Source organism: Muntiacus reevesi, chromosome 18 (assembly GCF_963930625.1).
Source record: "Muntiacus reevesi chromosome 18, mMunRee1.1, whole genome shotgun sequence".
Classification (NCBI taxonomy): Eukaryota; Metazoa; Chordata; class Mammalia; order Artiodactyla; family Cervidae; genus Muntiacus; species Muntiacus reevesi.
The window spans coordinates 37,402,925-37,430,606 of NC_089266.1; the positions used below are offsets into that span (position 1 = coordinate 37,402,925).

The 27,682-nt window shown below is 43.4% G+C and overlaps 1 protein-coding gene across 1 annotated transcript; it reads left to right on the forward strand.

Moving 5' to 3' along the window:
* NCBP3 (nuclear cap binding subunit 3) lies at nucleotides 1-26,114 on the forward strand. Its single transcript, XM_065909210.1, has 13 exons — nucleotides 1-209; nucleotides 2,157-2,222; nucleotides 4,108-4,213; nucleotides 12,381-12,506; nucleotides 14,585-14,713; nucleotides 14,927-15,003; nucleotides 15,748-15,856; nucleotides 18,444-18,543; nucleotides 18,871-18,974; nucleotides 20,805-21,093; nucleotides 22,464-22,618; nucleotides 24,008-24,169; nucleotides 24,978-26,114. The coding sequence occupies exons 1-13, from the start codon at nucleotides 33-35 to the stop codon at nucleotides 25,211-25,213; spliced, it is 1,836 nt and encodes a 611-aa protein (XP_065765282.1). The 5' UTR covers nucleotides 1-32; the 3' UTR covers nucleotides 25,214-26,114.
* The last annotated feature ends 1,568 nt before the right edge of the window (nucleotides 26,115-27,682 follow it).

The following is a 27,682-nucleotide window of genomic DNA, read 5'->3' on the forward strand; positions in this document are numbered from 1 at the left end:
CGGGCTCTCAGTGGTGCGGCCGGCGGGCGGCGATGGCGGCCGTACGGGGCCTGCGAGTGTCGGTGAAGGCGGAGGCCCCGGCGGGGCCGGCCTTGGGGCTCCCGTCGCCTGAAGCGGGTTTGGACCGAGGCGAACCGGAGCCCATGGAGGTGGAGGAGGGCGAACTGGAGGTCGTGCCGGTTCGGCGCTCGCTGAAGGAACTGATCCCGGTACGGGCGGGGGGCGGGGGCGAGGAGGTCGCAGAGCTAGTGTCCCGCGCCCGAGCGGGCCGGAAGGGGAGGCGGCCGGGGCCGGGGGGAAGTCTGGGTAAGGGGGCACCGGGGCGAGCGCCCGGGGGGCGGGGGCGCCAGAGGGAGCAGAGACGGGGGAGCTAAAGAAAGGACGCCCGGGCGCCCGGAAATGGGTGTTAAGGGGGCTGGAGGAGGAGGGGTCGGAGAGATTGGGGGGGTAGTTGAGGACACCCCCTCTGCTGCCCCTCCGAGCCGCTCTGTGCAAGAGGGCGAGTGAGGAGGGGTAGGGCTTGTCTGGGGGGTGCGGTGTGAGATAAAGAGGGAGCCCCCCCTTCCCCGGGCGGGGACACAACCTGGAGCGGCCCAGAAGGAACTGTCGGGGAGGGGGGCGCGGGCATCCTGCTCCAGTTTAGCTGGTGTTTGTTAAACAGAGCACCCGCGGTTTCCCTCGGGAGGGCTGGGCTTGTCAGCTGCAGAAACTCGGTGTTTCTGTTGTGACTCGAGGGTCATCTCGTCCCCGCGCGCCTCCACTTCTACACCGTGCCTGCAGCATCTCACCCTTAATGGAACCAGAACATCAGCGAGCCAGCAGTGGTCCTTGGTCCCTCTGTTCTGTCACAATAGGAATGACGAGAGGTGTTTTGCTTGTGGTTTGGTGGTCTGATGTCTGGTTCTTAGGGCTGGTCTCAGGCCTGCGTGGCTCTTCTCGTGTATTGGTACTTAATTTCTCATCTGACCTGGTCAACTTTTTTACCACATGTCTGCAAGTGTTGCTTTTAAACTGAAATTATGGAAGAAGGTTTTTTAAAAAACGTAGGAGCAGTACAGATTGTAAATTATAATGACTCTGGCAACAGCAGTTAACATAGTGGTTTACATGTTATCACTTAAATATCACGGAAGTTGTGAAGTAGATGTTGTCATCCCTTCATTCATTCCGTTGGACGTGTACTGTTGCATCCCCACACTTTGTGGCAGGCACAGTCCTAGCCGCTTGATCAAGATCAGGATCAGTCTCTGTCCTGGAGTTTATGTTCCAGTTGGGGGCCACAAGTTAACTAATAAATTCCCAAAGTGGTGAATGCTGTGGAGAGAATAAAACATGTTAATGGGATGGAAGAGTGGAGAGGGAAGCTGTGGAGAGCAGGAAGCAGAATGGCACAGGATCACCAGAAAAGTCCTCTGAGATAGTGACATTTCAGCTGGACCCTAAGTGACAGAAAGGAGCCAGCCATGTGCAGATCTGGAAGAGTTTGTTCCCAGCAGGGGCAACTTAGTAAACCCAGAGGCTCTGAGATGGGAACAAGATTGTTTTATTGGAGAAACGGAAAGTTCTGTAGCACAAGGGGGAGAGCAGTAAAAGAGGTCAGAAAGGTAGGCAGATGCCACAGAGGCAGCCTAGGTCCAGAGAGGCCAGGGGACTTGTACAGTGTCTTCTAACCAGTGAACCTTAGATCTGTGATTTGAGTCCCCCAGCTGCCAAATCTCATCCTGTTTTCATTGCGTGGTTCAGCATTTCCCTCAGAAGGTCGAGGTGAGCCTGGACTTTCTGCATTTCGGTGAAGACTTGTGCCCCATCTGGTGGCCTGGCACAAGGAATTTGCCCAGTCTGGGCTGGGGAGATGAGTGACTGTACCTCATCTTGGATATTTCTCACGAACGCCTTTGGATTTTCATTTACACGGATACCTTCAGTAGATGGAATTACTTTAGGTTGTGGACAGACTCTGATTTAGAATGGTAGAGTGGTTGATTGCTACCATGGAGTCGCTGGGACAGGCTTCCTCATAATAAAGGGTTGTCAGAGTGGGGAACAGATTGCTGAAAAGAAGACTATCCAGAAGGAATGGGTTGTCAGGCTGTTGTTTATCATGCGCTTGTCCTCAGTTGCCTGTTAGCATTTCTCACCCATCCCCTTCTTGTTAGGACACAAGCAGAAGATATGAAAACAAGGCTGGCAGCTTCATCACCGGAATTGATGTCACCTCCAAGGTAAAATACACCATGATTCATTTATTCATTTTGAGAAGCGGTTGAACTTAATGAGCAAGTCCCTAGGACTTGTAGAACAGCAGTTATTCATTACCACCTTTTTTTTGTTGTTGTTGGATTAAGCCTTTTTAAGTTTATATTTTGTGTTTCACAATGATGCCTGAGACCATGCAGGCAGCATTTGTGTGTTCTTGAATTCGTGAGAAGATAAAATCACTAGACACTTGTGCTTAACCATGTCTAAGAAAAAGTTCTGTTTGTTCCTTTTACATATATATACATTTGGCTGTGTCACGTCTTACTTGTGGCGCTTGGGACTTTTGTTGCTGAGCACAGGCTTAGTTGCCCTGCAGCATGTTGGATCTTAGTTCCTCGACCAGGAATAGAACCTGGGTCCCCTGCGTTGGCAGGGGATGTCCCTATCCATTTTTTAAAAAATGTGTGAACTCTTTCCACTTTAAATGAAGCAAAGCATAAAAGTGTCTGGCACATAGTAGGCCTTTAGTAAATGTCTTTATTCCTCACTGATTGAGGCCTAGAAAAATAGACTTTCATGAATATGTGGCTAAACTTTGAAGGCCAGGCGGACTGAACTGTTTTCACTGCCTGGGAGTGTTGCCTTTTATCTGGTGATTGCTATTACTAGATTACCAGCTTCATTGCAACTCTTCACAGAACCAGACATATTATTTTCCTTACAATCAGTACTTATTTGTTGCTTTAATTGAGGGTGATATTCAGCTTAAACATTCTTTCTGATTTTAATGTGTGCCATTTAAAGAGTTCAATTACAACTCTGAATAAATAACACTGGGTTACTATATTGGATGTATGAAAGCAAAAATAAAAATAAGTATGTCATGCTTACTTTTTTGTGTTTTATCTGGGTCTCAATCTGTCTCAAATTGTTTAAAGGCAAAAAGAACTGATCATCTTTTTTGATAGGAAAATAGAATGAAGTGAAGGTGTTTTCTTACTGAAACTGTAAAAGCGGTATGCAATCCTGTTCTTAAGCCTACACAATTTATTATTATTTGAAACAAATATATGGGGGAAAGGGTGGTAGCCAAGAATTGGTACTTTGGTTGTTACCAAAGGAAGGTAAACTAGTTGTTTCCAGAGGGAAGACTTCAGTGGAGAAAATTAACATAACTATTGGGAAATAACAGAAGTGTTGCTGCCTTACCAATCCCCACAAGCTTTCTATAGTCAGACCTTCAATTAGTGTGGTAAAGTCAATATACAATTAGTGAAGGTTCCAAAGAGCTATCAGAAACCCACAGTTGGACCTGGGTATATTTTAGCTCTTGGAAAAAAAAAACAAAATTAGGAAGCTGATTATTTGGTTTTTCAGAAAGCATCAGTGCTTGTCACTTCAGGAAGAAAACTGGCAATTCTGTGGACACAAGTTTAGAATAGAAGAGAGAGTTTCTTGACTTCAGTGTTATTTTTAAGCACAGAAAAAGCTTTAGGGAGTGGACTGCTCAGGCAGACATAACGTGATAGGTGTGATTACCATGCACACAGACGATGTGCAATGGGGGCGGTGGTGGGGCTGCTAGAAATAGCACTGAGAAGATCTGCCCCTTACTAGCTGAGGTGCCCCTCGCAAACATTTTAATTTTTTTGTGCCTCAGTTTCTGCACAGATACATTGATAGGCACCGAGTCATCCTGGAAATTATGACAGATTGCAGCAATGTTAGTGTCCACTCTCCCAGTCATTGCGAATATCCTGTTCTTTGCAAAAATGAGGAAAGGCACAATGTTGTTTATATCTTCTGAGTTGCTTGTCGCCGATGTTTGTCGCCGATGTATCATTTGATGTTTGTGATTTAACTCTCCTCCACATTTCACTTCTTTGGCTTTTTTTCTGTACTTTCTAGGAAGCGATTGAAAAGAAGGAACAGCGAGCCAAGCGCTTCCATTTTCGATCAGAAGTAAATCTTTCCCAAAGAAATGTAGCCTTGGACCGAGACATGATGAAGAAAGGTACAGGGTGTTTGGGGGGAGTTTTCCACAGTTTCCTTGCCACGACCTTGCGCTTCTGGCCTCACCTCACATGGAACTTGTGAATTCGCCACTTCTGAGGTGGCCTGTTAATGAGGAGCTGCATTAGCTGTGTTGTGTGTGTGTGTGTGTGTGTGTGTGTGTGTGTGTGTGTGTGTGTGTGTGTGTGTGTGTGTGTGTGTGTGTGTGTGTGTGTGTGTGTGTGTGTGTGTATGTGTATTCATTTGGCTGTGTCAGGACTTTCAGGAGACTGTCTGTCTAAGGAGCCCCTGAGAACATCATGGAGTTGGTGGCAGATCGGCGATTAGAACCATGGCTCTGTGGGACTCTTACTCATTTTCTGCTTTATTGTTCACTTTTCTTTGCCTTTAAATGTAGCAGGAGTGTATCGCAGTGAGACTCTTAAGGGAGTCAGATTGGTGAGGGATACCGTTAATACTTCTGTTGATACAAGTTTGTGATTTTACTTTATTTTTGTGTTTTGTTAGGGTTAAGTAGTTTGCTTCCTGAAACTCACTCTGAATTCTTTTTTTTATTTTTATTTTTTCACTCTGAATTCTTAAATAATAATCTACCCCAGATTTTGAAGACAGTTTATAAATAGAAGGGAAAATTATTGCTTCCCTTTTAGTGAGTTCACAGCCATGTTTATTATTCCATAAATGCAAATGATCTCCCTTTGTTGTATTTGCAAATTTGAGACTTGGTGAAGGGCTTTTTAGGCAGCCCTCTGAGTGCACGTTAAAGATCTGTGCTCTGCTGTGTGAGTTTCTCTAGGTTTGCCTATTTGATAAAAACATGTTGAATGAATGAAAGAATAGCTACTATTTGTTAGGAACTTGCTCTCTTACGAGGTACTGTGTTAATTAGCACATTACATATTTGTTTTGTACACATTTCTCACAACAACCCCACGAGGAATATATTTTTATCCCTATTTTACAGAGAAGGAAACAGGCTCAAAGAAATTAAATAAATGCACAGGTTTACACAACTAGTAAAAGTGGAGTCAGGATTAGAACCCAGGTTTATCTGACTCTAAAGCCTTGCTCTTAGCTGCTTTGCTCTGTTTCCTTACAATGTGTATGACGTGTTAGCAGAGACCCAGACCTCTTTGGTCCTTCCCAGTGGTCAGAGTAGCTCGACTCTGGATGCCACTTCACTGGTTTTTCTTTTTTTTTTTTTAATTAAAAGCTTTTAGATAGTTAGAAAACCCCATTATACAGTTAGAAATGTAAGGCAAAATAGTCATCAAAATGAAAAGTCACATTATGTCCATAGTTACATCAGTCCATCTTAGGGTTATTAGTTGTCATCGGTTTAAGAAGAGGCATCACATGGAATTGTTGAAGGTGTTTGCAGACTTGGAGAAAGCCCTTTCCTTGAAATGGAGATGTCCACCACGGGAAGCCTTCCACTAATGAAGAGGGGAGGGCTCTGCAGACCCAGCAGTTAGACAGATTATGAAATGCAGTGTAGGATTGAGCCCAGGACAGAAAGGCATTGTCTTGAGGATCAAATGGCAGACTCAGGATTTTTGGAGTCAGCAGAAGTAGGCTCACATAGATTATCAGGCCCATCTTGTCCTGAAGAATCCCGGACGAGCCCCCAAGATGAGAGGTTGTTGCTGAATCACGCAAAGTCGTCGGGGTTCTTGGCCTCTGGAGGAGAAGAATTCAATCCAGGGCCAGGGGCTGGATTGCTCAGAGCTTTTGTGTAATAAAGTTTTATTAAAGTGTAAAGGAGATAGAGAAAGCTTCTGACATAGACATCAGAAGGGGATAGAAAGAATACCCCCACTTCACTGTTTTTATTCTGCATCGTGTTCAATTTGGAAACATGACCTTGCTTGCCCCGCAGGCTAGGTTTCCAGGCATCTGCTCGAGTGGTTGTCTGTTTCAGGAAAGGCCCTGTGAAGGCCAGGGCCAGCTGTGCAGCTGGTCGTTCTTGTGCCTGCACCCTGGACCCACACAGACGTCTGAGGCCTCTCCCACAGCTCCACCTTGAAAGCACTGTGGTTTCACCACGCCTGTTTACTTCTAGTCCTGGGTGCACTCCATGTGACATCTTGCCTCTGATCTCTTTCATGCCTGTCACCCTGCTGATTTGTCCTTCCTTGTCCCACACTTTGTCTGGTTCAGATGCCATTCCCTCTGCAGCATCCCTAATTACCCACGTCAGTCTCTCTTCCCACCTGTGCTGGGGCTCTTCTGAGCCCGGAGCCCTCCTGGGATCCAGTCTCAGTTCCTTAGTGAACGTGGGCAAGTTGGTGAACCTTTTTAGGTCTCATTCTCTTTGTTGATAAAATGGGAATATGATACCCTCCTGAATAGAATCTCTTCTTTTGGGGTTAAATTTTAATAAAAAAAAAAATGCTTTTTGAAAAACAATCTTGATCTCATGATTCTGAAGATACTCATAAAAGACCGTAGATCTCCCTGGTCTGTCAGTGGCTCGTTACAACCTGTTTTTGGCCCAGAAGGCAGCATGGCTTCAGACTGTGTTCTTGAACTTCAGAGAACCCTGCTGCCTTTCCCAGATAAATTTAAATTAGAGTGGGGGGTAGGTTTAGATAATTCTCAAAGTTACTATTTTTTCATCTCCCCTGGTGATTCTGTTGTATAGTCAGGGTTAACTGTACCCTAAGAGCGTGGGTTCTGAAGCCTGACTGTGTTCAAATCTTGACTTGTCACCTTCTAATGTGATCTTAGGCAAGTTATTTAGTCTCTAAGAGCCTCAGTATCTTCATCTGGAAAGTCAGGTTAACTTAGTTCTTAAAGGGTTGTTGGGAGGTTCTAACAAAACGTTAGGATTCCTAGAGTGGTGCCTGACACATAGTAAATGTTAGTTATTACTATTATCGGGCGTTCTCCATCTTCCAGACAGCCATTTAAGTGGCCCAGCCTCTTGTGAGAATGGGGACATGGGAATAAACATCTTGATTCCTGCAGCTACAGTAAGGTATCAGGTTATTTCTTCTTATTAATATCAACAGTAATGAAATATACCATTCTATAAGTGCTCACCATGTGCCAGTCACTCTGCTATGTGGTTAATGAACCCTTTCAGCAGCCCCGTTGTAGGGAAAGTTTTATCATTTCTATTTTACTGGTGGGGAAAGGAAGATGCTGAGAGGTTGAGAAACTTGCCCAAGGTCCCTCAGGGAGTAAGGAGCAAGGCTGACTTAAAAGTCTGGTCTGACTGAAGCCTGTATTCCTGTCTCTGCTAGTTTCAGGGATGCGGTGTGCTAGACCAGTCTGTACTGAATGACCTGCTCCTCTTGAGTGACTGGGTGCTAAGCAGCTTGGATCTTTTTATCTCCAAGGTCAATGCCCTTGTGGTTGGAAGGGACCTTAGGAGTCATCTGGGTCCCGTATCCTACCCAGTGCTGCAGGCATTTAGGCAAAGTTCCCAGCGGTCTCTGGCCTCTGCCTGAACAGTTCCTAGTGGTGGCATGAGAGCTATTTATGAAGCGGTCAGTCTTGTTTTTGGATACATCTTCATGTTGAAAAGAAATTGCTTTCTAGTAATTTCTATCTGTTAGTTGCTATATAACTCTTAGAACAACATTAAGTCATTTCCTCATTCACACAATAACTCTTCAGGTGAAGGAATGGGCAGCCTGTTCCCTGGGCTCTCTCACGTGACAAGACTTTCTGGTCTCCCTCCTTTAGAGCCTGCTCAGTTTCTTGCTGTCCTTCACCAGATGAGGTGCAGATTCCAGATTTGGTTGGGTTTGTGGAGTGCTTGGCAGGACTCTGACCATGGTCTCTGTCCTGGCCACTTCATAGTAGTCATCTTCTAGTCAACCAGAGCACCATTTCTTTCCCCCAGGAACTGCACCTGTCGAAAGAGTCTTTCTCATTGTGTCCTTAAAAAACTTACCTTTTTATTTATCCCGATTAAGTTCCATCATGATTTCAAGACTCCATTTCAGCCTGTGGAGTTATGTTAATTTTAATTCTGCCCTTCAACATTTTAGCTACGCTCCTCCCTTTGGTATGGCTTCTGCATGTTCTTCCAGTTGTTGGTAAATGTCAAACAGGATAATCCCATATCACGCCATGACACACAGATCCATGAATGATAGTCTTATTCTATTTTCTGGCCCTTCTCTCATTTTATTGTCATGGGGATCTAGATTATGTGCCTTAATAAACTTGAGGTAGAACACTGTTTGTGGTCTTCTTTGAATTTCTTGGCCTGCTAATCCAGTCAGGAAAGAGAAGAGGTTAGCTAGCTTGCTGCTTGGGAAAGATTTTCCTATGGGAAAGACTTGGTTTCTTAAGGGATCAGAGATTCTGTCTAAGCTGTTTTTTTAAAAATTTCTGAGAATGACAGTCTTTTTAATCTGTTTGGGAATTTCTCTTTTCTTTTATGAAAGTCAGCATGGGATTAGTCCTCAAGGATTTAAGGTACCTTGCTCCTTCCCTGCAACCTCTTAGAGATTATTACCCAATTGTGAAATCACTGCTTCGTGTTTTAGTCAGTACAGTGGGGTATAACTCTAAACTAGATGGTTTGAATCTATTAAAACGATTCCTTGGGGACTTCCCTGTCAGTCCAGTGATTAAGACTCTGTTGCCAATGCAGGGAGCATGGGTTCGATCCCTCGTCAGGGAACTAAGATCCCATACACCACAGAGCGAGGCCAAAAGATTTAAAACAAAACAAAACAAAACTATTTCTAAAGCCCTTGTCACCTGTCTTGGGTTTTGGTTCTTACTTAATGAGAGCTGCTTCTGTCCATTAGTACTGTAGCAAAATTGATAAACAGTCCTGCCCTTTCTCCTGCATCATCTTCCCAAAGCAATGTTGTTCCAAACACGTGGAAATAAAACCAACCATCAGCATTTTTGTTGAGCCTGTTGGCTCTGGACTATAACCTTTTCTTCTTTAGATGTTAGACAGTTCATGTCCACCAAAGATCATTTGGAGAAAGAAGTAAGAAGAAAAGTTGCCCACAGTCCTTCTAATCTTTTGAGTATGGACTTTATTTTTGTTTTCCCCTTTGTAGTCATGCTGCTTTCTTTCTGTTCACTTGACAGTCTGTCATTGGCACTTTCTATGTTGTCTTAGAGCCTGACACAGTTTTTCAGATTCTTACATCTGTTATCTTATATTTTTTAATTTGCCCTTTATCCATCTCCCGTAAGTGTTCTTTGGCAAGTCATGCTCAGCTAAACTTTGCTGCTTTCTCTTTTCTTGGGATCACCTCTCATACTCTGAGTTACTGTATTTAGTGTCTTCCAGGTTTTTTGATCATTCTGATCTTAGGCTTGGACTGACTACTACTACTTTGGATTTTCAGAAATCTGCTTTCCTGAAAACTTGAGTTTTATGTGCTGTGCTTAGTAGCTCAGTCGTGTCTGACTCTTTGTGACCCCATGGACTGTAGCCTGCCAGGCTCTTCTGTCCATGGGAATTCCCCAGGCAAGAATACTGGGTGGGTTGCCACATCCCCTCCTCCAGGGGGTCTTCCCAACCCAGGGATCGAATCCAGGTCTCCTGCACTGCAGGCAGATTCTTGACCGTCTGAGCCACCAGGAGCCCTTCGTGTGCTGCTACCTGTCAGTAATTGGGATCTCCCCTGTTGGAAGGGAAGATGATTCCCTCACCCCCTTGCTTGTAGTCAGCACTTGGTGAATACCTAGTTCCCATTCCCCAGCTCATCTGTTTACTGCCACGTCAGCAGTTAGTCCTTGCTCATCAGCCGGGCCTAAATCTAGGTGCCATCTTTGTTGCTTTGTTTTATTTTAAGCAGTGACATTGTCAGCAAGGTGACGGAGTGTTGACATTTTGCCTTGGCAGGCTTCCATCGTATCTTGAGCTTGTCTCACATATGAATAAATCCTTCTTCATATCAGCATCTCCAAGATTCTTTTCTCCTGCTCCTTAGTCCACTTCCTCTGCCTTCACCAGGAACTCTCCTTGTTGTTTGTTACCTTCTTCAGAACCAGCTCTTTACTTCTCATAGGATTTTTTTCTTCTGACATCATGGCATTTAGTTTGAAGAACTGAGAAAGTTCCCTGGGCTACCCCTTCAGTTTCCCACCCTGCATGTTAGAGTCACTCTGCATGGCCAGTGTGGCTTCCATCTCATTTAGGTCTCTGCTCATGTTTTTTTAATTTTTAAAAAAATATTTATTTATGTATTTATTTGTTTGACTATTCCGGTCTTAGTTGCACCATGCGAACTCTTATTGAGGCATGTGGGATCTAATTCCCTGACCGGGGATCAATCTTGCCCCCTGCGTTGGGAGCGTGGAGTCTTAGCTCCTGGACCACCAGAGAAGTCCTTCTGCTCATTGTTGTATGCTGGGCACTAATAAGAACTCGTGCTAGGATTCATAAATCTTGTTATCTCTGTCTTCATGAATCTGAGTTGGCAGAAAGACACTTAGCTGATTTATTCTGGCCACATTAAATGGGCTCCCATTAAACCTATCTTTTACTCTTCAAAATGACCCCCCCCCCCAAAAAAAACCAGGAATTTTTATCTGGAAGTGTTCACGTGTATTTTGGGTTTGTTTTAAATAAAATATATGACATATAAAAGCATCCTTAGGAGTCATGGATGTTGAATTCTTGACAGAACTGCTTTGGAGAAGCTGGGGAGAGAAGGGATACAGAGAGCTTACACAGGTCCTGGTATTATATATAATGTTTTATTTGCCTCACATCATTTTAGTAATTTAAGCATAAAGCTAGGTGGTGGATCTAAGATATTTTTAAAAATATCTTTTCTTTGTTGATGTATTTGCATATTTCACAATTAAAAAAATTAAATAATGTGCTTCAAGTGTTTACTAAAAAAATTAACACACAGTTCTGGTAATGCTGGAATTCCTTTTGACCACAGCCTTCAGCCTTTCTTCCTCCCCAGAGGTAAGAGCTATTATCAGTGTGGACTGAATTATTCCAGACTTTTTTTTTTTCCTAGATATTTGTGTAAATATGTACCTTTAGAAAATATATGATGATATTTATGTTTTTTTAATGTGTGTATTTTTCTGAATCTTTTTTTTCACTCAGTAATGTGTCTTAGAATCTTTCCATGGTATGTGATAAATCATCTCTCTGTTTCTAACTGCTTGCGTGCTGTTCTCTGACTATCATGTGGGTAAACCATGATTGATCTGACATGGATAGGCCATAGTTTACTACTTTGATAGCCACTGGGTTATTAGAATAGTCCTGCAGCGAACATCTGTGAGCCGCTCTGTGAACCCATGTGCTCGGACGGGTACTGAAGGGAATTCCTAAGCCTATTAATCATGTTTGTAATAGGTGCTCTGAGTTGCCCTTCAGAGTGGCTGTGCCAGTTCACGCTCCCACCAGCAGAGGCAGTGGCTCATTTTGCCACAAACATACTAAAAGACTCAAGTTAAACATCTGGTCAGTGGAAACTGATAATCTTGTCTTAAGGTGGATTTTCCTGATTAGTAGTAAGGCCAGCCATCTCTTAACATGTTTATTGGCCTTTTCTTTCTTTTTGTGTGACTTGCCTGCTCCTGTCCTTTGCCCATTTCTCTTTGGGACTGTCCTTTTCTTGCTGATTTGTAGGATTTCTTTACTCCAGTTTCAGACTTCGCTTTACATCCAAGGGCAGTGTCTCTTCTTTTCAGAATTGTCTGGACTAATGCACATTTCTCTTTGACATACCTTTAAAAAATGTTAGAATCAGTTTATCAAGTTCAGTGTATAATCCTGTTGCATTTTATATTCCTTTAATTACTACAGGTCATTTTGAGGAGGAGGTATCGTGTATATTATGAGCACCACTGGTTTAATCTTTTTTAGGCTAATAAGCCCATTCTGAATTAAGTCATTTGTTTAATGCTCTTGTTGTGAAAGTTTGCCTTGCTGTCAAGTCTTATTTTCTCTTGAAATAATTGTCATCTCTTTCAGCATATTATTTTTTATTTTTTTGCAATGCGACATGTGGAATCTTAGTTCCCCGGCCAGGAATGGGACCTGTACCCCCTGCAGTAGAAGCACAGAGTCCTAACCACTGGACTGCTGGGGAAGTCCCAGTGTATTTCTCTTTAAAATACATATTATCTGAACTGTCATAAAGGGGTACTTGTGGGATGTGCAGCAGCAGGTGGGAAAATTCTCTCATCTTTTCTGTGTCCTGTTTTCCTAGCAATCCCCAAAGTGAGACTGGAGACAATCTACATTTGCGGAGTAGATGAGATGAGCACCCAGGATGTCTTTTCCTATTTTAAAGAATATCCTCCGGCTCACATCGAGTGGTTGGATGATACCTCCTGTGAGTACCCCCAAGTCTTCTGTTGAGTATGCTTTCATATATGATTTTAAAAGAATTCTTGCCATCTCAAATGGTGAATGATTGTGGCCAGACTGTGTTTAACCTCTGCCTTCAGCCCAGGAGAGAAAAATTTCCCACTGATGAGAACCAGAGTCCTTGTACATTAGCCAGCCTGCCATATCATTTTCCGTAAGTGTTCTGAGTCAGCTCAGAGGTGGTGGTCAGGCCCCTGGGAGGTTGGTTGCTGGCGTCTGAATCCAGGTACACAGTTGAGACCTCTCCTCACACCCACAGTTTCCCAGCAAAGGCGTGAGTCCAACTACATAGCCTTGGGGCTGCCTTTCCAGGGCTTTCAACTTTGTCATTGCAGCCGCTTTTCAGAGTGCTGTCTCTGACCTGGAACCAGACCAGAACCCTCTGAGCTGTGCCAGACCTCTCAGCTCTGCTTGCTCTGGTCTGTTCTCTCGAGCGTCATCTGCTGGCCCTCATCTGGGGCTGTTCCACTTGTGAGCCAGCTGTGAATTCTGACTTGCGTCCCTACTCCAAGTCTAGCCTGACATTCGGTACCCACTCTGCTGCCTCCTGGTCCTGACTCACTTCTAGTCTGGCTTCACTTTCTGCCAGCATGTTGACCTGGTTTTCCCAGTTTTTCTGGCTGCTTTCTTTAGATGTTAAATCACCAAAAGAAGAAACATGACTGAGTTAAAAGATTTTTCTCCTTTTTTCTGTTTGCTTAACTTAGACCATCCAGATCAGGGGTTGGCAAACTTTTTTGTTTTTTTTAAATATAAAAGACTGGATAAAAAGTATTGTAAGCTTTGCAGACCATACATGTTCTCTGTGGAATCTACCCAGCTCTGCCACTGTAGCATGAAAACAGCCATAGACCATATAACTGAAGGAGCCTGGCTGTTTTCTGTGAAACTTTGTTTGCAAAAACAGGTGGCAGCTGTGTAGTTTATTGTATGTTACTTATAACTAAATAAATAAAGTACAAATATAAGTAGATAAATGGATGGATGATGGATGAATGAATGAATAATGGATCATGGGCTGGATTTGCTAACACCTGATTTAACTAATTAAAACTATCTATCTAAGCGATGTTAGAGGGACCCTTAGCATCACCCAGCTCACTCCCTCTTGTTGTACATCAGAAACTGAGAAACAGAGGAGGGAAATTATTTGCTCAAGACCATGTAGCATATTTGGCTTCCCTGGGGACTCAGTGGTAAAGAATCTACCTGCCAGTGCAAGGGACCCAGGTTTGATCCCTTGAATCAGGAAGATCCCCTGGGGATGGAAATGGCAACCCACTCCAGTATTCTTGCCTGGGAAATCCCATGGACAGAGGAGCCTGGCAGCCGGCAGTCCACGGGGTCACAAGAGATTCACATACGGCTTAGTGACTAAATAACAGCAACAACAATGTGGCATATTATTAACAAAAAATGAGACTCTTTAGACCTACATCCTCCAAACTCAGATACAGGGGTAACTTGAGTTTGAGAAATGCTGCTTTAAAGTTGATCTTCTCAAAACTTTTTTCTTGCTAAGTTCTCTTAAAGGAACAGAATAAATTGGTTGCTGCAAAGCCAAGTGGCTGTCATGCCTCCATTCTATATATGTCATGGGTGCCCTCATCACCCACACTTTACAGTAGGAAAACATCATTTAGCATGTCTGGATGACAAGGAAGAGCAGAGGGCTTCCATGTGAGGGGCAGAAGAATAGAAGATAAAGGACATTTATTTGACATTTTCATCATCATCATCAGAAACTGCTAGCACTTATGTATAACACTTACTGTATGTCAGGCATTTTTAATATATAGAACTTTTTTTTATGGAGTACTTGACCATTATTTTGTGGGACCCAGTTTGGAATACTTCTCTAGGCTAATCTTATTAAAGAAGTTTTTACTACCAGGTTCTATACTTCCTTTCATTGGTTGGTCTGTACATTTATTGATGCCAGTCCATAGCTGAATGATACTGTAGCAATGAATATAATATAGTTTCTGCTCTCAAGAAACTTAATCACTTGGATGCGATGTGTTATTTTACATCTTATTTTAGGTAATGTGGTTTGGTTGGATGAAATGACGGCTACGAGAGCCCTTATCAATATGAGTTCTCTGCCAGCCCTGGATAAGATAAGAAGCAAGGATGCCAATGAGGACAAGTCATCCGAGAAAAGTAAAAAAGGTAACTGACCACAGAGGAAAGACTTTGGGACTGACGGTCCTAATCTTTACAATTTGAATTTCTGTATAGTGTTATGTAGTATCTCATTGCCAGTTATTTCCGAAACAAGCTGTGATACTTTGGATCATTAATAAAGAGGAGGAGACAGTGTTAGACTTTTAACGTATGTGAGATGGAGTGAAGATTCATCTTGTCCCTCACATTGCATTTTAGACAAGCAGGAAGACAGTTCTGATGACGATGAGGCTGAAGAAGGAGAAGTTGAAGATGAGAACTCAAGTGATGTAGAGGTCAGTAGAGGGCAGAGGTGTCTGTGAGTTTTCATTGTAAACAGCTGCCTGCATCCTTGATACCTGAGCCTTAAAGGCTTAGGATAATAGGACGTTGTGTTCCGCTGACTTGCCCCATTGCACCTCCTGAGGGGGGCCGAGGCTCTCGGCCTTTTGTGTTCTTGTGGGTGTAATGACCGATTCGTCTTGAGATCTTAGTACTCACACTTCTGTATGAAAGGAAATGGTTTTATTGAAAAAGACTTTGCAGTGCTATCTAATCAGTAAAATTAAGGAATAGCAAGTAATGGTGTATTTCCTAATGGCCTGTGTACTGTTGTTGGAAATATTGAAGTGTATTCATTTTTAAATTATTTATTAAGTGCCTACTATATACCAAATTCTAGGTGCTGGGGATATAGCGTCAAGCAAAACAAAGTCCTTGCCCTGTTGGAGCCTACATTCTAGTGGGGAAGACAGACAATACACAGATACGCAGATATGTAATGTAATGTCAGGAAGTGATGAGTGCTATGAAGAAAAGTAAAGAAGGGTAAGCGGATAGAGAATGATGGAGATGATTCTTTTAGACAAGGTGGTCAGGGAAGACCTCTGACTCAGACATTCTGCAGAGGAACTGGTGCTCTGATGCTTATGGGTTTTATTAAAAGTAGATTGCTTTCTTAATCCATGGTATCTTTGCTACTGAATGAACATGAAGAAAGGCTGTAATTTTTATATCGAAAATGCTCTTTTTTTCTTAAGTTGGACACGTTGTCGCAGGTAGAAGAAGAGTCTCTGCTAAGAAACGATCTTCGTCCAGCTAACAAACTTGCTAAAGGAAATAGGTTATTCATGAGATTTGCTACAAAAGGTAAATGATAATTGGTATTGATTAAAAAAAAACTTTTTTTTTAATTTGTTTATTTTTGGTTGTGCTGGCTCTTCTTTGCTGCTTGGGCTTTTCTCTGGTTTTGGCCAGTGGGGGCTCCTCATTGCGGTGGCTTCTCATGTTGCGAAGCATGGGCTCCAGGGTGCCCAGGCTTCAGTAGTAGTTGTGTGTGGGGTCGGTGGTTGTCGCTTCTGGGCTCTAGAGCACAAGCTCAGTAGTTGTGGTGCAGGGGCTCAGCTGTTCTTGGCATGTGGGATCTTCCTGTATCAGGAATCGAAACCGTATCTTCTGCGTTGGCAGGCGGATTCTTTACCACTGAGCTACCAGGGAAGCCCCTGACTTTTATTTTTAATTGAAGTGATTTTTATTAAGTGATGCCTTCTCTTTTGAATTGAAACTTAGACCAAGTAATCTCAAAGATCCTTCAAACTGTAATGTTCTGCACTTAACAAAATCGATGACTTGCTGCCTGAATTGGAATTTCAGACACTGAAAGTGGATAATAGCTATTTGTATACTTTTGTGATATCTGGCTAATGTAAGTTATTTTCTGTTAAAGCTGGTTTGCTGCATATGCTTTTCAGCTAATTTATCTTTTGAACTATGAAAGTTTTTAAAAATTTCATGTATCACGGCAGTGTCTTCCTAGACGTTGCTAATAGTACCATTCAGCTCTAATTCTCAGAAGAATTAAATTAAAAGCCTATTAATAATTTATAAGGCCTTTTATGCACAGTGATTTTGATATGCATTAATAATGTGGGGGGAGTGGTTTTGAGTCAATTGAGAGTTAATTAGAAATGACAACCCTTCACCCCTGAATACTTAGTAAGTATTTCTGAAGAACAAGGACTTTGTTTTACACACAGTCATCAAAATCAGGAAATTTAACATTAGTGCCATTCTATTATCCAATTCACAGTCTGTGTTCAGATTTTACTAGTACCCCTGCTGTGTATATTAAAACTGCCTGGCACACATTGAGTGCAGTATGTTGGCAGTCTTTGATGATGATGACGGCAGCGACGATGATGATTGTCAAGTAAATTTGGGTTATTCTTTATACTACTTCCCTGCTAAACTAGGATCCACTCCAGGACCGGGCGTTTAAGTCTGCCGTGTTCCCTTAGTATCCCTGAACATGGAACTGCTCTTCTGCTTTGTTTTCCTTGACTGAGACATTTTTAAAGAGAACAGGCTCGTTATTTTGTAAGCTGCCTCTTGGTTTGGGTTTGTTTGCTGTCTCCTCCTAATTAAGTTCGAGCTGTGCGTTTATACCACAGAAGTTGTGTCATTTTCAGTGTCATAATTGGGAGGCACACTGTACTTATTGTCCCCTTCCGGGGATGTCAGCCATTATCTCCTGGCTAAGGTAACAATCCTCAGGTTTGTCACTGGAAAGTTATTCTTTTTCCATTTATAGTTTGCAGTTTTGTGGAGAGATGCTTTGAGGCTATGTAAATAGCCTGTTCCTCATCAGATTGCCGTACAGTAGCTTTAGATCCATTGATGACTCTTTAACTCTCTGATTTACTAGTTGGCACTTTACCTGTAAGGAAGAGCTTCCCCTTTTACCCATTTATTGATGTATTTACCTGTTTTTTTAAAAATGCATTTGCTTGTTTACATTAGTTTAGATTGGTGGAGTTTTATTCAGTGGGCTAGCATCTGTGCTGTCATTACTTTGATTCACAAGTTATTTTTGATCTGATCAGTAGAGCCTCTTCACACTGTGTTCTTTTGACATGCCTGCATGATTCTTTGGGTACTTTCTTGCTATTATGGCACCAGGAACCATCTTGGTTTGCCAGTCTCAACTCGTACTTTCCTAGCCCCAGATCTGGAATCAGCTATTTCTCCAAGGAACTGGTTGGCGTGTTTTTTGTAGGGTGCACATTCTGGTTTATGCCACTGGGTTTACCTGTAGCACTGGGTACATTCTCATCGGTATTCATCTTTTGTAGTGAGTGAGTGCCCAGGGAGTTTGTCAAGAGGCCTTTATATTGTGAAAATATGTGTGTTCACTGACCACCTTTTCTTCCTGTTAACTGGCATTTTACCTTGATAAATGGGGGGGTTCTTTTCTCCTTTTGCTTATTTGAGTGCATGGTTTACCAAATACATGGACCTATGTATAACCGTTTCTTGGACCCTGATTCTGTGTTACAGCGTGTTGTCATTCAGAAATGAATATCATCTTTCAGGGGGCAGTGAAAGTGCCACCTCTTCTAAAAGCCTTTTTGATTTCTAAACACTGGTGATAACCTACACTCTCTTACACTTCTTTGGAATTGTGTTGTTGTTATTGTTATTGTTGCTGGTATTTTCTCTTTGAAGTCAGCTCCCCGACAGCAGCTTAACCTCATTGTCTCTGAGTTTTGCTCCACCCTCTCGACACTGCACTGCTTTAGGAGGACTCAGAGTGGTCATAGTGCATCTTTCTCTTCTGTAGGCAGTGTGCTGATCTGATCCCAGCTATGAAAAACATTCTTTTTGTTTTTTCAAACCCACTCAGCATTGCCTTCACACCCACAGGGAGTCCTTGGTAACTGTTGTAATTAATTTTTAGATGACAAAAAGGAACTTGGAGCAGCAAGGAGAAGTCAGTATTACATGAAATATGGGAATCCAAATTACGGAGGCATGAAAGGAATTCTTAGTAACTCTTGGTGAGTCCAAAACCTTAAATACAATAGTTTATATAGTACTTAAGCTTTTCATAATCCTTCTGGGAGCTACATTAGTTGGTATTCTTCAGCGGGTATTATGCAGTGGACTGTCAACACCATGTGTGGATGGACGTGAAGGAAGATAAGAAGAAAGAGCTCAAGGCTTTTAACTGTGGTAAATGGTGTGAGAATGCTGAGTTTCGGTTTCATGCGACACGTCTCTGTCAGCACCTAACGTCGTGTCAGGGTGTAGTTGACATTAACTAGTGGACGTCGAGGCCCTTCCTCTTGGTTTTTGATTCTGTGCTTATTTTGGCGATGTTGCAGGAAGCGGAGATACCATTCCCGTCGCATTCAGCGGGATGTTATTAAGAAGAGAGCCCTGATTGGGGACGACGTTGGCCTGACGTCCTATAAACACCGACATTCCGGTAGTTGCCTGCTCAGCTCTTGGGTAGACACATGTTTGGCTCCTGAAATGACATTTTTATCCTTAATACAGTCCTTTAAGGTTCCAAACTTTATCATCCTCTCTTCCTTGCCCTCACCCTCTGCCAACATATAGGAAAGTAAGTCAAGTCACAATTAATTTGAAATTGCCCATACAAAGAGGTCAAATGATTTTATAAAAGCTATTCTAACAATAAAGGCAAAATGTAGGAAAAATTAAAACTTTTCCTAAGGAATCTAATTTTCCTATTAATAACAAAAGCTGCATGAAAAAAATTTTTAATTATTTTGTCAGATGAGTTGATTTTATTGTTCTTTTGTCTGATGATGAAAATAAGCTGGTGTGTCTAGTACTTTCTGCTGATTGGCTTGTGCACGTGAATGCCGCAGTGAAGTGGGATGCAATGTGGGTTTCATTTTGTTTTTTCCATCTGTCTTTTTTCTTTTCTTCTTTTTCTGTTCTTCTGTCTCCCCCTCCCACCCTTCAAATCTCCCTTTCTTCCCCCCTTTCTTTCTTTTGGTGCTTATTCTTAAAGAGCTGTTTTCATTATATTTTATAGAGATTGTTTTTATGTTGAAACCAATCTGTGAAAATCTACATGCTTTGTAGAACCAGCCAAGTCAGCGTACAAACACAGAATAACAGGCATACACTTTTATCATTGTAGTAGGGACAGAGAGAGGTGAAATCTATACATTTTAATTTAATGTGAATGTCTAAAGTTGGATATTTGAAATCTACATCTTAATGCACATACTTTTCTGTTAGACAGTTAAGCTTTTCCAATTTCACTTACTTTAAGATATTTTTATCATATAATCTTAGTATGCATATCAAAGAAATTAAAAGGCAAAAAGATAAGAACTGATTTGATTTCATTTTACATTTTTCTTATTTGTTTCTTTTCACAATAAATGTAACTGTTGTGGACATATATTTTATATTGTGCTTATTCCATTTCTGAGCATTTTCCCATGACCTTTAAAGGTACATTTCATTATTCATGGCAGTTATGTTCTGTAAAGTCACCGTGATCATTGAAAACCATTCAGAGACCCTTAATCACACTTTTTGTCAACTGATCAATATAGAACCTTAATTTGATATATGTTTCTGATTAAGGACACCTTATTTAATACATGTTGATTTATTAATGTTGAACTCAAGGGCAGCAGCCCTGGAACTCACACCCAAACAAAGCTTGTCTCACACATGTATTTTCTCCATAAGGCACATCGCAGCCTTCTTGTGTTTAGAAACACTAGACAGCTTTGGAATTATGCTCAGAGACTGTTTGTAACAGGGAAATCATCAATAAAAATCACAATGGTGTTAAAAAGTAGCACTCATGGACTGCAAAAAGCACAGTTGTTTACAGTGTTTGAGAGCTGCACCATAAAGTCAGGACACAAGCTTGTTTCCCTGCAACTGGGAACTTGCATGGCTGGTGTCTCAATTTTTTGCTGCTCCTGTGCATGTTCACAAATGACCACAAAAGTGCCATGGGCGTTGGTTGTGGAATTATATATAAAAGTGGCAGATTCATAAATCTAGAATCTGTGAATAATGATGAGGGTCTGTATTAGATAACTTTATAAAATTGCATCAGGCTGCTAGGCCATCCTTTACCTAGGTGTTTATGTATTGTAGGGGTCAGAATGGTAACCAGATCAGCACTGTTAGAGACAGTGCTCCAGTAAACTCTTAGGATGGGAATCTCATCTTCTAAAAAGGTCACTGTTGTAGAACAGAAAATCAGGTGTTCGTATTGGTGCTTTTACTAATGGTGATTTTTGGTTAAATTCCTTAGGACTGGTGAACGTTCCTGAGGAGCCTATTGAAGAGGAGGAGGAGGAGGAGGAGGAGGACCAGGACATGGATGCGGAGGACAGAGTGGTGGTGGAGTGCCACGAAGAGCCCCCGGCCCGCAGGCAGACCCAGGAGCGGAGCGTGTCCAGGCGGTCCAGTGCCAGCAGCTCAGACTCCGATGAAATGGACTATGATCTAGAGCTGAAGATGATTTCCACTCCTTCACCAAAGAAGAGCATGAAAATGACCATGTATGCTGATGAGGTGGAATCTCAGTTGAAAAATATCAGGTAAAAATATTCTTTTCTTTTTATCACTGCTAGCTTTTAATTTGATTGAAATCCAATTACTAACTTCTTAGTACCTCTTAATTTTATAATCACTTTTATCGGTTCTAATTTCAGCCCTTTATAAAATTTGAGTAAAAGCATCTGGTTTTTCCTCTTAATGAACAAGAAGTGATCCTTGTTATAAAAACTATGAATGATACAGAAGGTGAAGTCACCTGTAATCTCATCCTCCCCTAAGAGAGTGACTGTTAGCAGTTGGGTGAATAACTTTCTTGTCAGCTTTATGTGTATATATAACATATGGGGAAATTATAGATATATTTGTACAAAAATTAAGTTACACTGTTTATATTGTTTTGAAATACGCTTTTTCCATTTAATATAGTGTAGACATTTGCTCTTTTTTCAACACCCTGCGGCTTGAAGGATACTAGTTCCCTGACCAGGGATTGAACCTGGGCCCTCAGCAGTGAAAGCATAAAGTCTTAACCACTGGACTACCAGAGAGTTCCCTAATCTTCTGTTTTGTTACTGTTGCACTAACTAGGTACATTCCAGCTATTGTGCAAAACAACGCACGTGCTTTAAAATGTGGTATGGCTAAACTTCTTCCTATAAGATTTTACCCACTCACATTACCACCTGTTTCCTAGATATTCACCAACCTTAGGTATTATCACTGTGATTTTTGGTGTTTGTTGTGGACAAAGAAGTACAGCTGTTTTAATATGCATTCTTTGGTGACTGGTGGGGCTGAGCAGATTCCTGAGGGCAGAGAGCATAGGCATGTCTCAGAGGGCTGGAGGCTGGGGTGCTCTCTTAAAAGAGCTCCTGATGGTGTGTTTGGGAAAAGAGAAGAAACTTGTAAGCTGGTTCATGTGTATGGCTTATGTTCACATCCTTAGTTTTTAGAGAACTTTCCAATGGCAGATGCTGCCAGAATAATGCCCTTGCCCTGACACAGTGGGAGAGGTCTTCCCTTTAAAGAAAGGGATTGTAGGCTGTCTTATATCTTGACTGCAACCAGTTCTCAGCCGGGAAAAGCAGAGGCCTTCAGTCCTTCGCAGGCCTCTACTTAGGCCTGTGTCCCAGGAGAAGGGCAGGTATGGTTATGTGCTCTGCAATCGCTCTCAGATACTGCGTGTGGAAACCACCCCGGAAGACTCGGCCACCCCAACTGGCCTCTTTAGCAAGCCGGTCGTGACTTTTGTGAGCAAATAACTACTGGTGTATGGTGTTGTTAAGTGAATGTTGGCCGTATTAGATTGGGTTTCTTAAATTGTTTTTTTCCAAAGTGTGTGGGATTGTTGTGTGAGTGTTTTCCCACAGTTCAAGTTGCTTAACTGTACCCCTGCCTCTCTTTTTTTAAGGAACTCCATGAGGGCAGATACTTTATCCACAAGCAATATAAAAAACCGAATTGGTAACAAATTACCAGCCGAGAAATTTGCAGACGTCAGACATTTGTTAGATGAAAAACGCCAGCACACGCGTCCACGGCCAGCTGGCAGCAGCACTAAAACAGGTATTGTTCACCTGTGTTTCTGGGCTCTGTCCCGAGTTCCAGCAAGCAGATGCGGACAGGGGAGGTTCTTGAATAAAACACTGCTATTTGGGGACCAGTTTAATTGTCCTGATTCATCACTTATAAATTTTGGGTTAGGCACTGGAACTTGAGGGCATGAAATTTAATCAGATTTTTGCAATACCAGCTTTTGATATTTTTGTCCCAACAGTGATTTTACTCTGTATGTCTTTGGTATACATAAGGGTAATAGAAATTAGGTCGAATTATTGTATAAATGGTTAAGAATCTGAACTGGTTAGTTTATATGTGCAGACATGCACATCGTAGGCCGTACCCGCTGTGTGCCAGGGCTCGGCACTGGGGGTGTCGTAAGTCTCCACAGGGGATGCCCGCTCATCATAGACTCAGATGGAGCAGCATAAGGGCACATGCTCAGGTAATTCTGCCTGAAGCTGAATGGAGTGAGTGGTCTGGTAGGCACTCTGAGCAGTGGGCTGTGGGAGCAAAGAGGGGAGTGGGTCTTTTGGGGGAACACCTGTTGTGGGAGGCGTCTCAGAGCACATGGCAGTGGAATGAGGCCTCGGAGAGGAAATAGGATCTCAGTCAGCAAACCTAGTTCTTTGAGGTGGGAAGTAACCTGATCTTATATCTCTTAGATAAAGCTTGGTGGCAGTGTAGGGTGCCATAGAGTTAAGTAAGTAACAAGGTCCTGAACTAGATCAGGGACAGTGGAGGAACTGATGAAAATGTCCAGCCTTGTAAAGGAGGAAGACTCAGCACTGGGAGGAAACGGAAAGGCCTGAGGGGCTGGAAGATGGGGGCGCTGTTCTCAGTAGGGCGAGGTGGGAGAAGGCCCAGCACAGGGACTTGTTCATGAATGTTTGTGAGAAAGCTCCAGAGGATTGGCAGATTCCAGAGGGGTTGGAGGAAAAGCAGACTTGATTTGGGACAGCTTCCCTTGATCCTTTGCTTTTTGTCAGTCTCATTACCGTTATTGTTCAGTGTGACAGTCTTTATTGACTAGCTTCTTACATGTTCAGAGAGTGGGGCTTCTGCCCTCAGGGAGCTTACAGTATTTCTCATTAGCTGCACTGTTTGTTAATTATTTGCTCTTAATTCTACTATTTAAAGAAAAAAAGACAATTCTGCCTCAGAAATTCCTTTCTAGAGCAGTCAGCCAAGGTTTCCCCCCACTTCGAGCCCCTGTGGGTTCTCACTTGAATTTTCTTGGGCTGTATAGAGGGAAGGCTTTTAGAAGCTTGGTTGTGCTGGGCCCCATGTCCTCACTTGGGGAGATTTGGCATCACGTCCTAGAGATCTCAGGTTGGCAGTACAGATGACAAAGTATACTTGCGTGGTCACAGAAGTGCTTTTTTCTTTTTCTAGATATACGCCAGCGATTAGGAAAAAGACCATATTCTCCAGAAAAGGCTTTCAGTAGTAATCCAGTTGTTCGGAGAGAGCCCTTTTCTGATGTACATAGTAGGCTGGGTGTTCCCAGGCAGGATGTTAAAGGCCTCTACTCTGATACTCGAGAGAAGAAGTCAGGTTGGTAACGGCGGGAACTGCTGGGGAGGAAACGGGGTAAGAGTAGAGACCATGGGTGCGGCATGGAAATACTTTGTTAATACAAGGACAGAAGCAGCACAGGACAAAAATAAATGAGTCTTCCTTCTTCCATGATAATCATCATCGTGATGATAATGGTAACACTGTGGAAAACGTAGAAAGCAGGAAAGAGACTCACCCCTGATTCTTTGTATTTAACACAAATGCTTTTTAGTTTCCTGCTATTCCAACCTTTGCCCGTATACATATCGTACTTTTTTCATATAACACTTTATCATGGTCATTTTTCCATATAAGTTATAGCCTTTATAAATAAAACTTTTAATTGCCTTATCATGTGGCTATCCTATAAAATGCTATGTATTTGTCTATTGTGGACGGAGGATGGGCAGAATCTCAGAAGTTGACAGCATAGCAGGTCCATGAATTTGCAGCATGCTGTAGGCAGGGGTGGCCTGGGAATGGCCCACTCCTGGCAGAAAGCAGTTGTACACAGAGGTTGTCTCAGCAGACAGGGGCAGAGGGAACACAGGCTCCCAGCTCATTCTGATGTGTCTGGTGTCGGGGTGGGGGGTGGGGCGTGTCCCCGAGCTGGGAGGATCTCTAGGCAGATCCAGTTCCCTCAGTCTGCCGGCAGGGAACTGGGAGGACCTGCCCAGTACTGCTCCCTGAACCCCCAGGGAATGCCCCAGAACCCCCCACCCCCAGTGTTGCCTGCATGTGAGGCCTTGCAGTGCCCTTGCTCAGCATCAACTGCCAGAGCTGAAATGCCTTCTCACCCACACAGGTAGTTTATGGACTCGCTTAGGATCTGCACCCAAGACCAAAGAAAAGAACATGAAGAAAGGGGATCACAGGGCGCCGGGCACAGAGGAAGATGACTCGGAGCTGCAGAGGGCATGGGGGGCTCTGATTAAGGAGAAAGAACAGTCTCGCCAAAAGAAGAGCCGCTTAGATAACTTGCCATCTCTCCAGATCGAAGTCAGTCGGGAAAGCAGCTCTGGCTCAGAGGCTGAGTCCTGATGCCCTGGGGGCCGAGGCGGCCGCCCTGAAACCTGACAGTCTTGCGTAGGGCGGGGCGCACAGTAGGACCCCCCCTCGGGAGTTGGCGCCCCTCCCCTCTTGCTCATGCAGTCACCCTCCGCTCTTGCTACTTCAGCAAGACATCTTAGGAAATGTGACCTGTTTTGAAGGGCATCCATCTAATCTTTTTGCTGCAGAGTTACAATTCTGGACCCTCGATTCTTTTCCCACCACCCCACAAGCTTTACCCATTGAGGAAAAGGCAGCCCTCCAGATTTTGTAGACATTTTTTTCTTAATATTTTTAACATTGTGTCTTTTAAGAGAAAAGTTTTACACAGTTCATCCAAAGAGCAGAGAACTGAACTTCTCACTATTGCCTTGGCCCTGACAGCTTTACCAGCACCCTTTTTCCAAGAAAAGTCAATTCCCAGGTGCTTATCGGACAGCCTTCGAGAGGAAAAGACTGGGGAAGCTGCCAGCTCACCCTTCTAGGATTCTGGCGTGGGGGCTGACTCACATGGACCTGACCTCAGAGGTGCAGCTGTGCCGCCCGGGTAGATCAGAGCCGCAGCCCCGACCGCCCTTCGTTCCTCCCCGGGGATCTCTGTCAGGAGCCTCGTTAGCAATCAGCTTGAAGTGAGGATCAAGTTCAGTGCTGTGGGGGTTTTAGGAACAAAAAACTGTGACTTCTGGATTTGGGGTGAATTTTCGTGCTGGGGTGGGGTCATGGGTTAATGTTGAACAATTTGTAAGTCTGTATTATGTTTAAAAAATATTGATGATTTGAAAGTTTAAATTTTTAATTTTTATATGTGAAAATACTTCCTGTTGGCCTCCAGGGAAGCTCAAGTGGTGTCTTCTTATGTGCTGTTAAATATATATTATATACTTTGGAAGAAGGCGAAGAGAGGCGTCTCATTATTTTTAGAGAATCCTAACTGTAGAGTCTGTCTGTTATACATAGAGTTTAAGTTGCTTTTTGGCCACTGAAATCAGGAAAACCTACCCCCTGAGATGGGAACCTGTTGTCTATGATCACTTCAGAAGTGATGCACTGCTATATATTCTTTCTGTCTCCCAAGTTCTGGCACCTGAGGACATCTTCAAAACTGGCAAATAAGATAATAGTTACAGAAATTTTAGTTTGTTTATTTCTAGTCTCCTTTCAGATTATTTTAACCTTGAAAAGCCCTTAGATTCTTTGGTCTTCCTGTCTTGATTTTTATTTTGAGGTATTTAGTGTTTGTATTCCTCTGCAGGCTTGAAAACAGTGTTTAACTTCACTTCAGTAGAGCTTAGGAGTTAAAGAGAATAAAGCGCTTGCTCCTTGTGTGATGTCACAAGCCCTCACCTGCCTGGATCTTTAGCACCCAGTGTGGCTCGGGGCGCTAGAGATCTCTGCTCGCCACTGAGCCAGTGGTCACACTGATGGTTGATGGCACTGTAGTGTGACTGAAGGCGGGACGAATGCTGTGGTTTAATAAAGAAGGGGGAGGGCGGGGAGACTCGAGAGTTACAGCAAAAACTGTGTTGTCCGTATTTTGTTGGTTAACCTGCTTTTTTCCCCCTCCCTGTAGAAAGATGAGAACGTACAACCGTGATATGTTTCAGCTTCCTAGTAGGGTTCCTGGAAAGAGCTGGTTCTCATTTCTCTGCCAGTTGAGACCTAAGGTCGCTGAGGTTTCTCAGCTCTTTGCCTCTGAAGCACGCAGCTGAGAACCAGGTTCTTGAAGAGCGGGGGAGGGTTTTGGGGGGGGTTAGTCACATGAGAAGTGCAGGGGCTGTGGTTAGAGATGCCAACTACTGGCTCTGCTTTGTGCGCCCAGGCCTCAGTTTCCCCTTCTGGGCAGTGAACGGGCTGGTTCCAGAGCTGTGGCCGCTGCGGGCTGGCCAGCACCAGTGTCTGTGGCAGGCCAGGGGAAGATCAAGGAGACAACCGAGGGTGTGCATGAGGTTGTGGGTGGGACTTAACCCCATCCCATCCCAGCCTCTGGATCCTCTAGTAAGGTGTCTCTGGGGCCAGGTCCCCTCTGATGTGCTGTCTTCAGTGTTTGTTCAGAAAATGCCCCTTCTACGCTTCTTGTGTTTCCCAGTCCGGACCCCTCCCACCAGCAGTTCGGGCCCATCTGTCCCAGGGCCTTACCGCCCTCACCACTCTGCTAGAGATCAAGGCAGATTTTCAGGAAGCTGGGTAGTGTCTAGTGCAGACTGACCTAACCAAGAGCACCCGCTTCAGCAGCCTTGCAGTTCTCACAAACATGCAGAGCCCGGAAAATTACTTTTGTGCTCAGTTGTGTCCAACCCTTCGTGACCCCATGGACTGTAACCCACCAGGCTCCTCTGTCCATGGGGATTGTTGAGGCAAGAATACTGAAGGTGGGTTGTCATGCCCTCCTCTAGGGGATCTTCCCAACCCAGGGATTGAACCCAGGCCTCATTGCGGGCAGACTCTTTACCATCTGAGCCA

Excerpts from the sequence above, each read along its gene's own strand:
- NCBP3 (XM_065909210.1), top strand. The coding sequence starts at position 33 with ATGGCGGCCGTACGGGGCCTGCGAGTGTCGGTGAAGGCGGAGGCCCCG. Across the intron at positions 2,223-4,107 it reads GAATTGATGTCACCTCCAAG|GAAGCGATTGAAAAGAAGGA; the intron begins GTAAAATACACC and ends TGTACTTTCTAG. Across the intron at positions 18,544-18,870 it reads GGAATTCTTAGTAACTCTTG|GAAGCGGAGATACCATTCCC; the intron begins GTGAGTCCAAAA and ends GCGATGTTGCAG.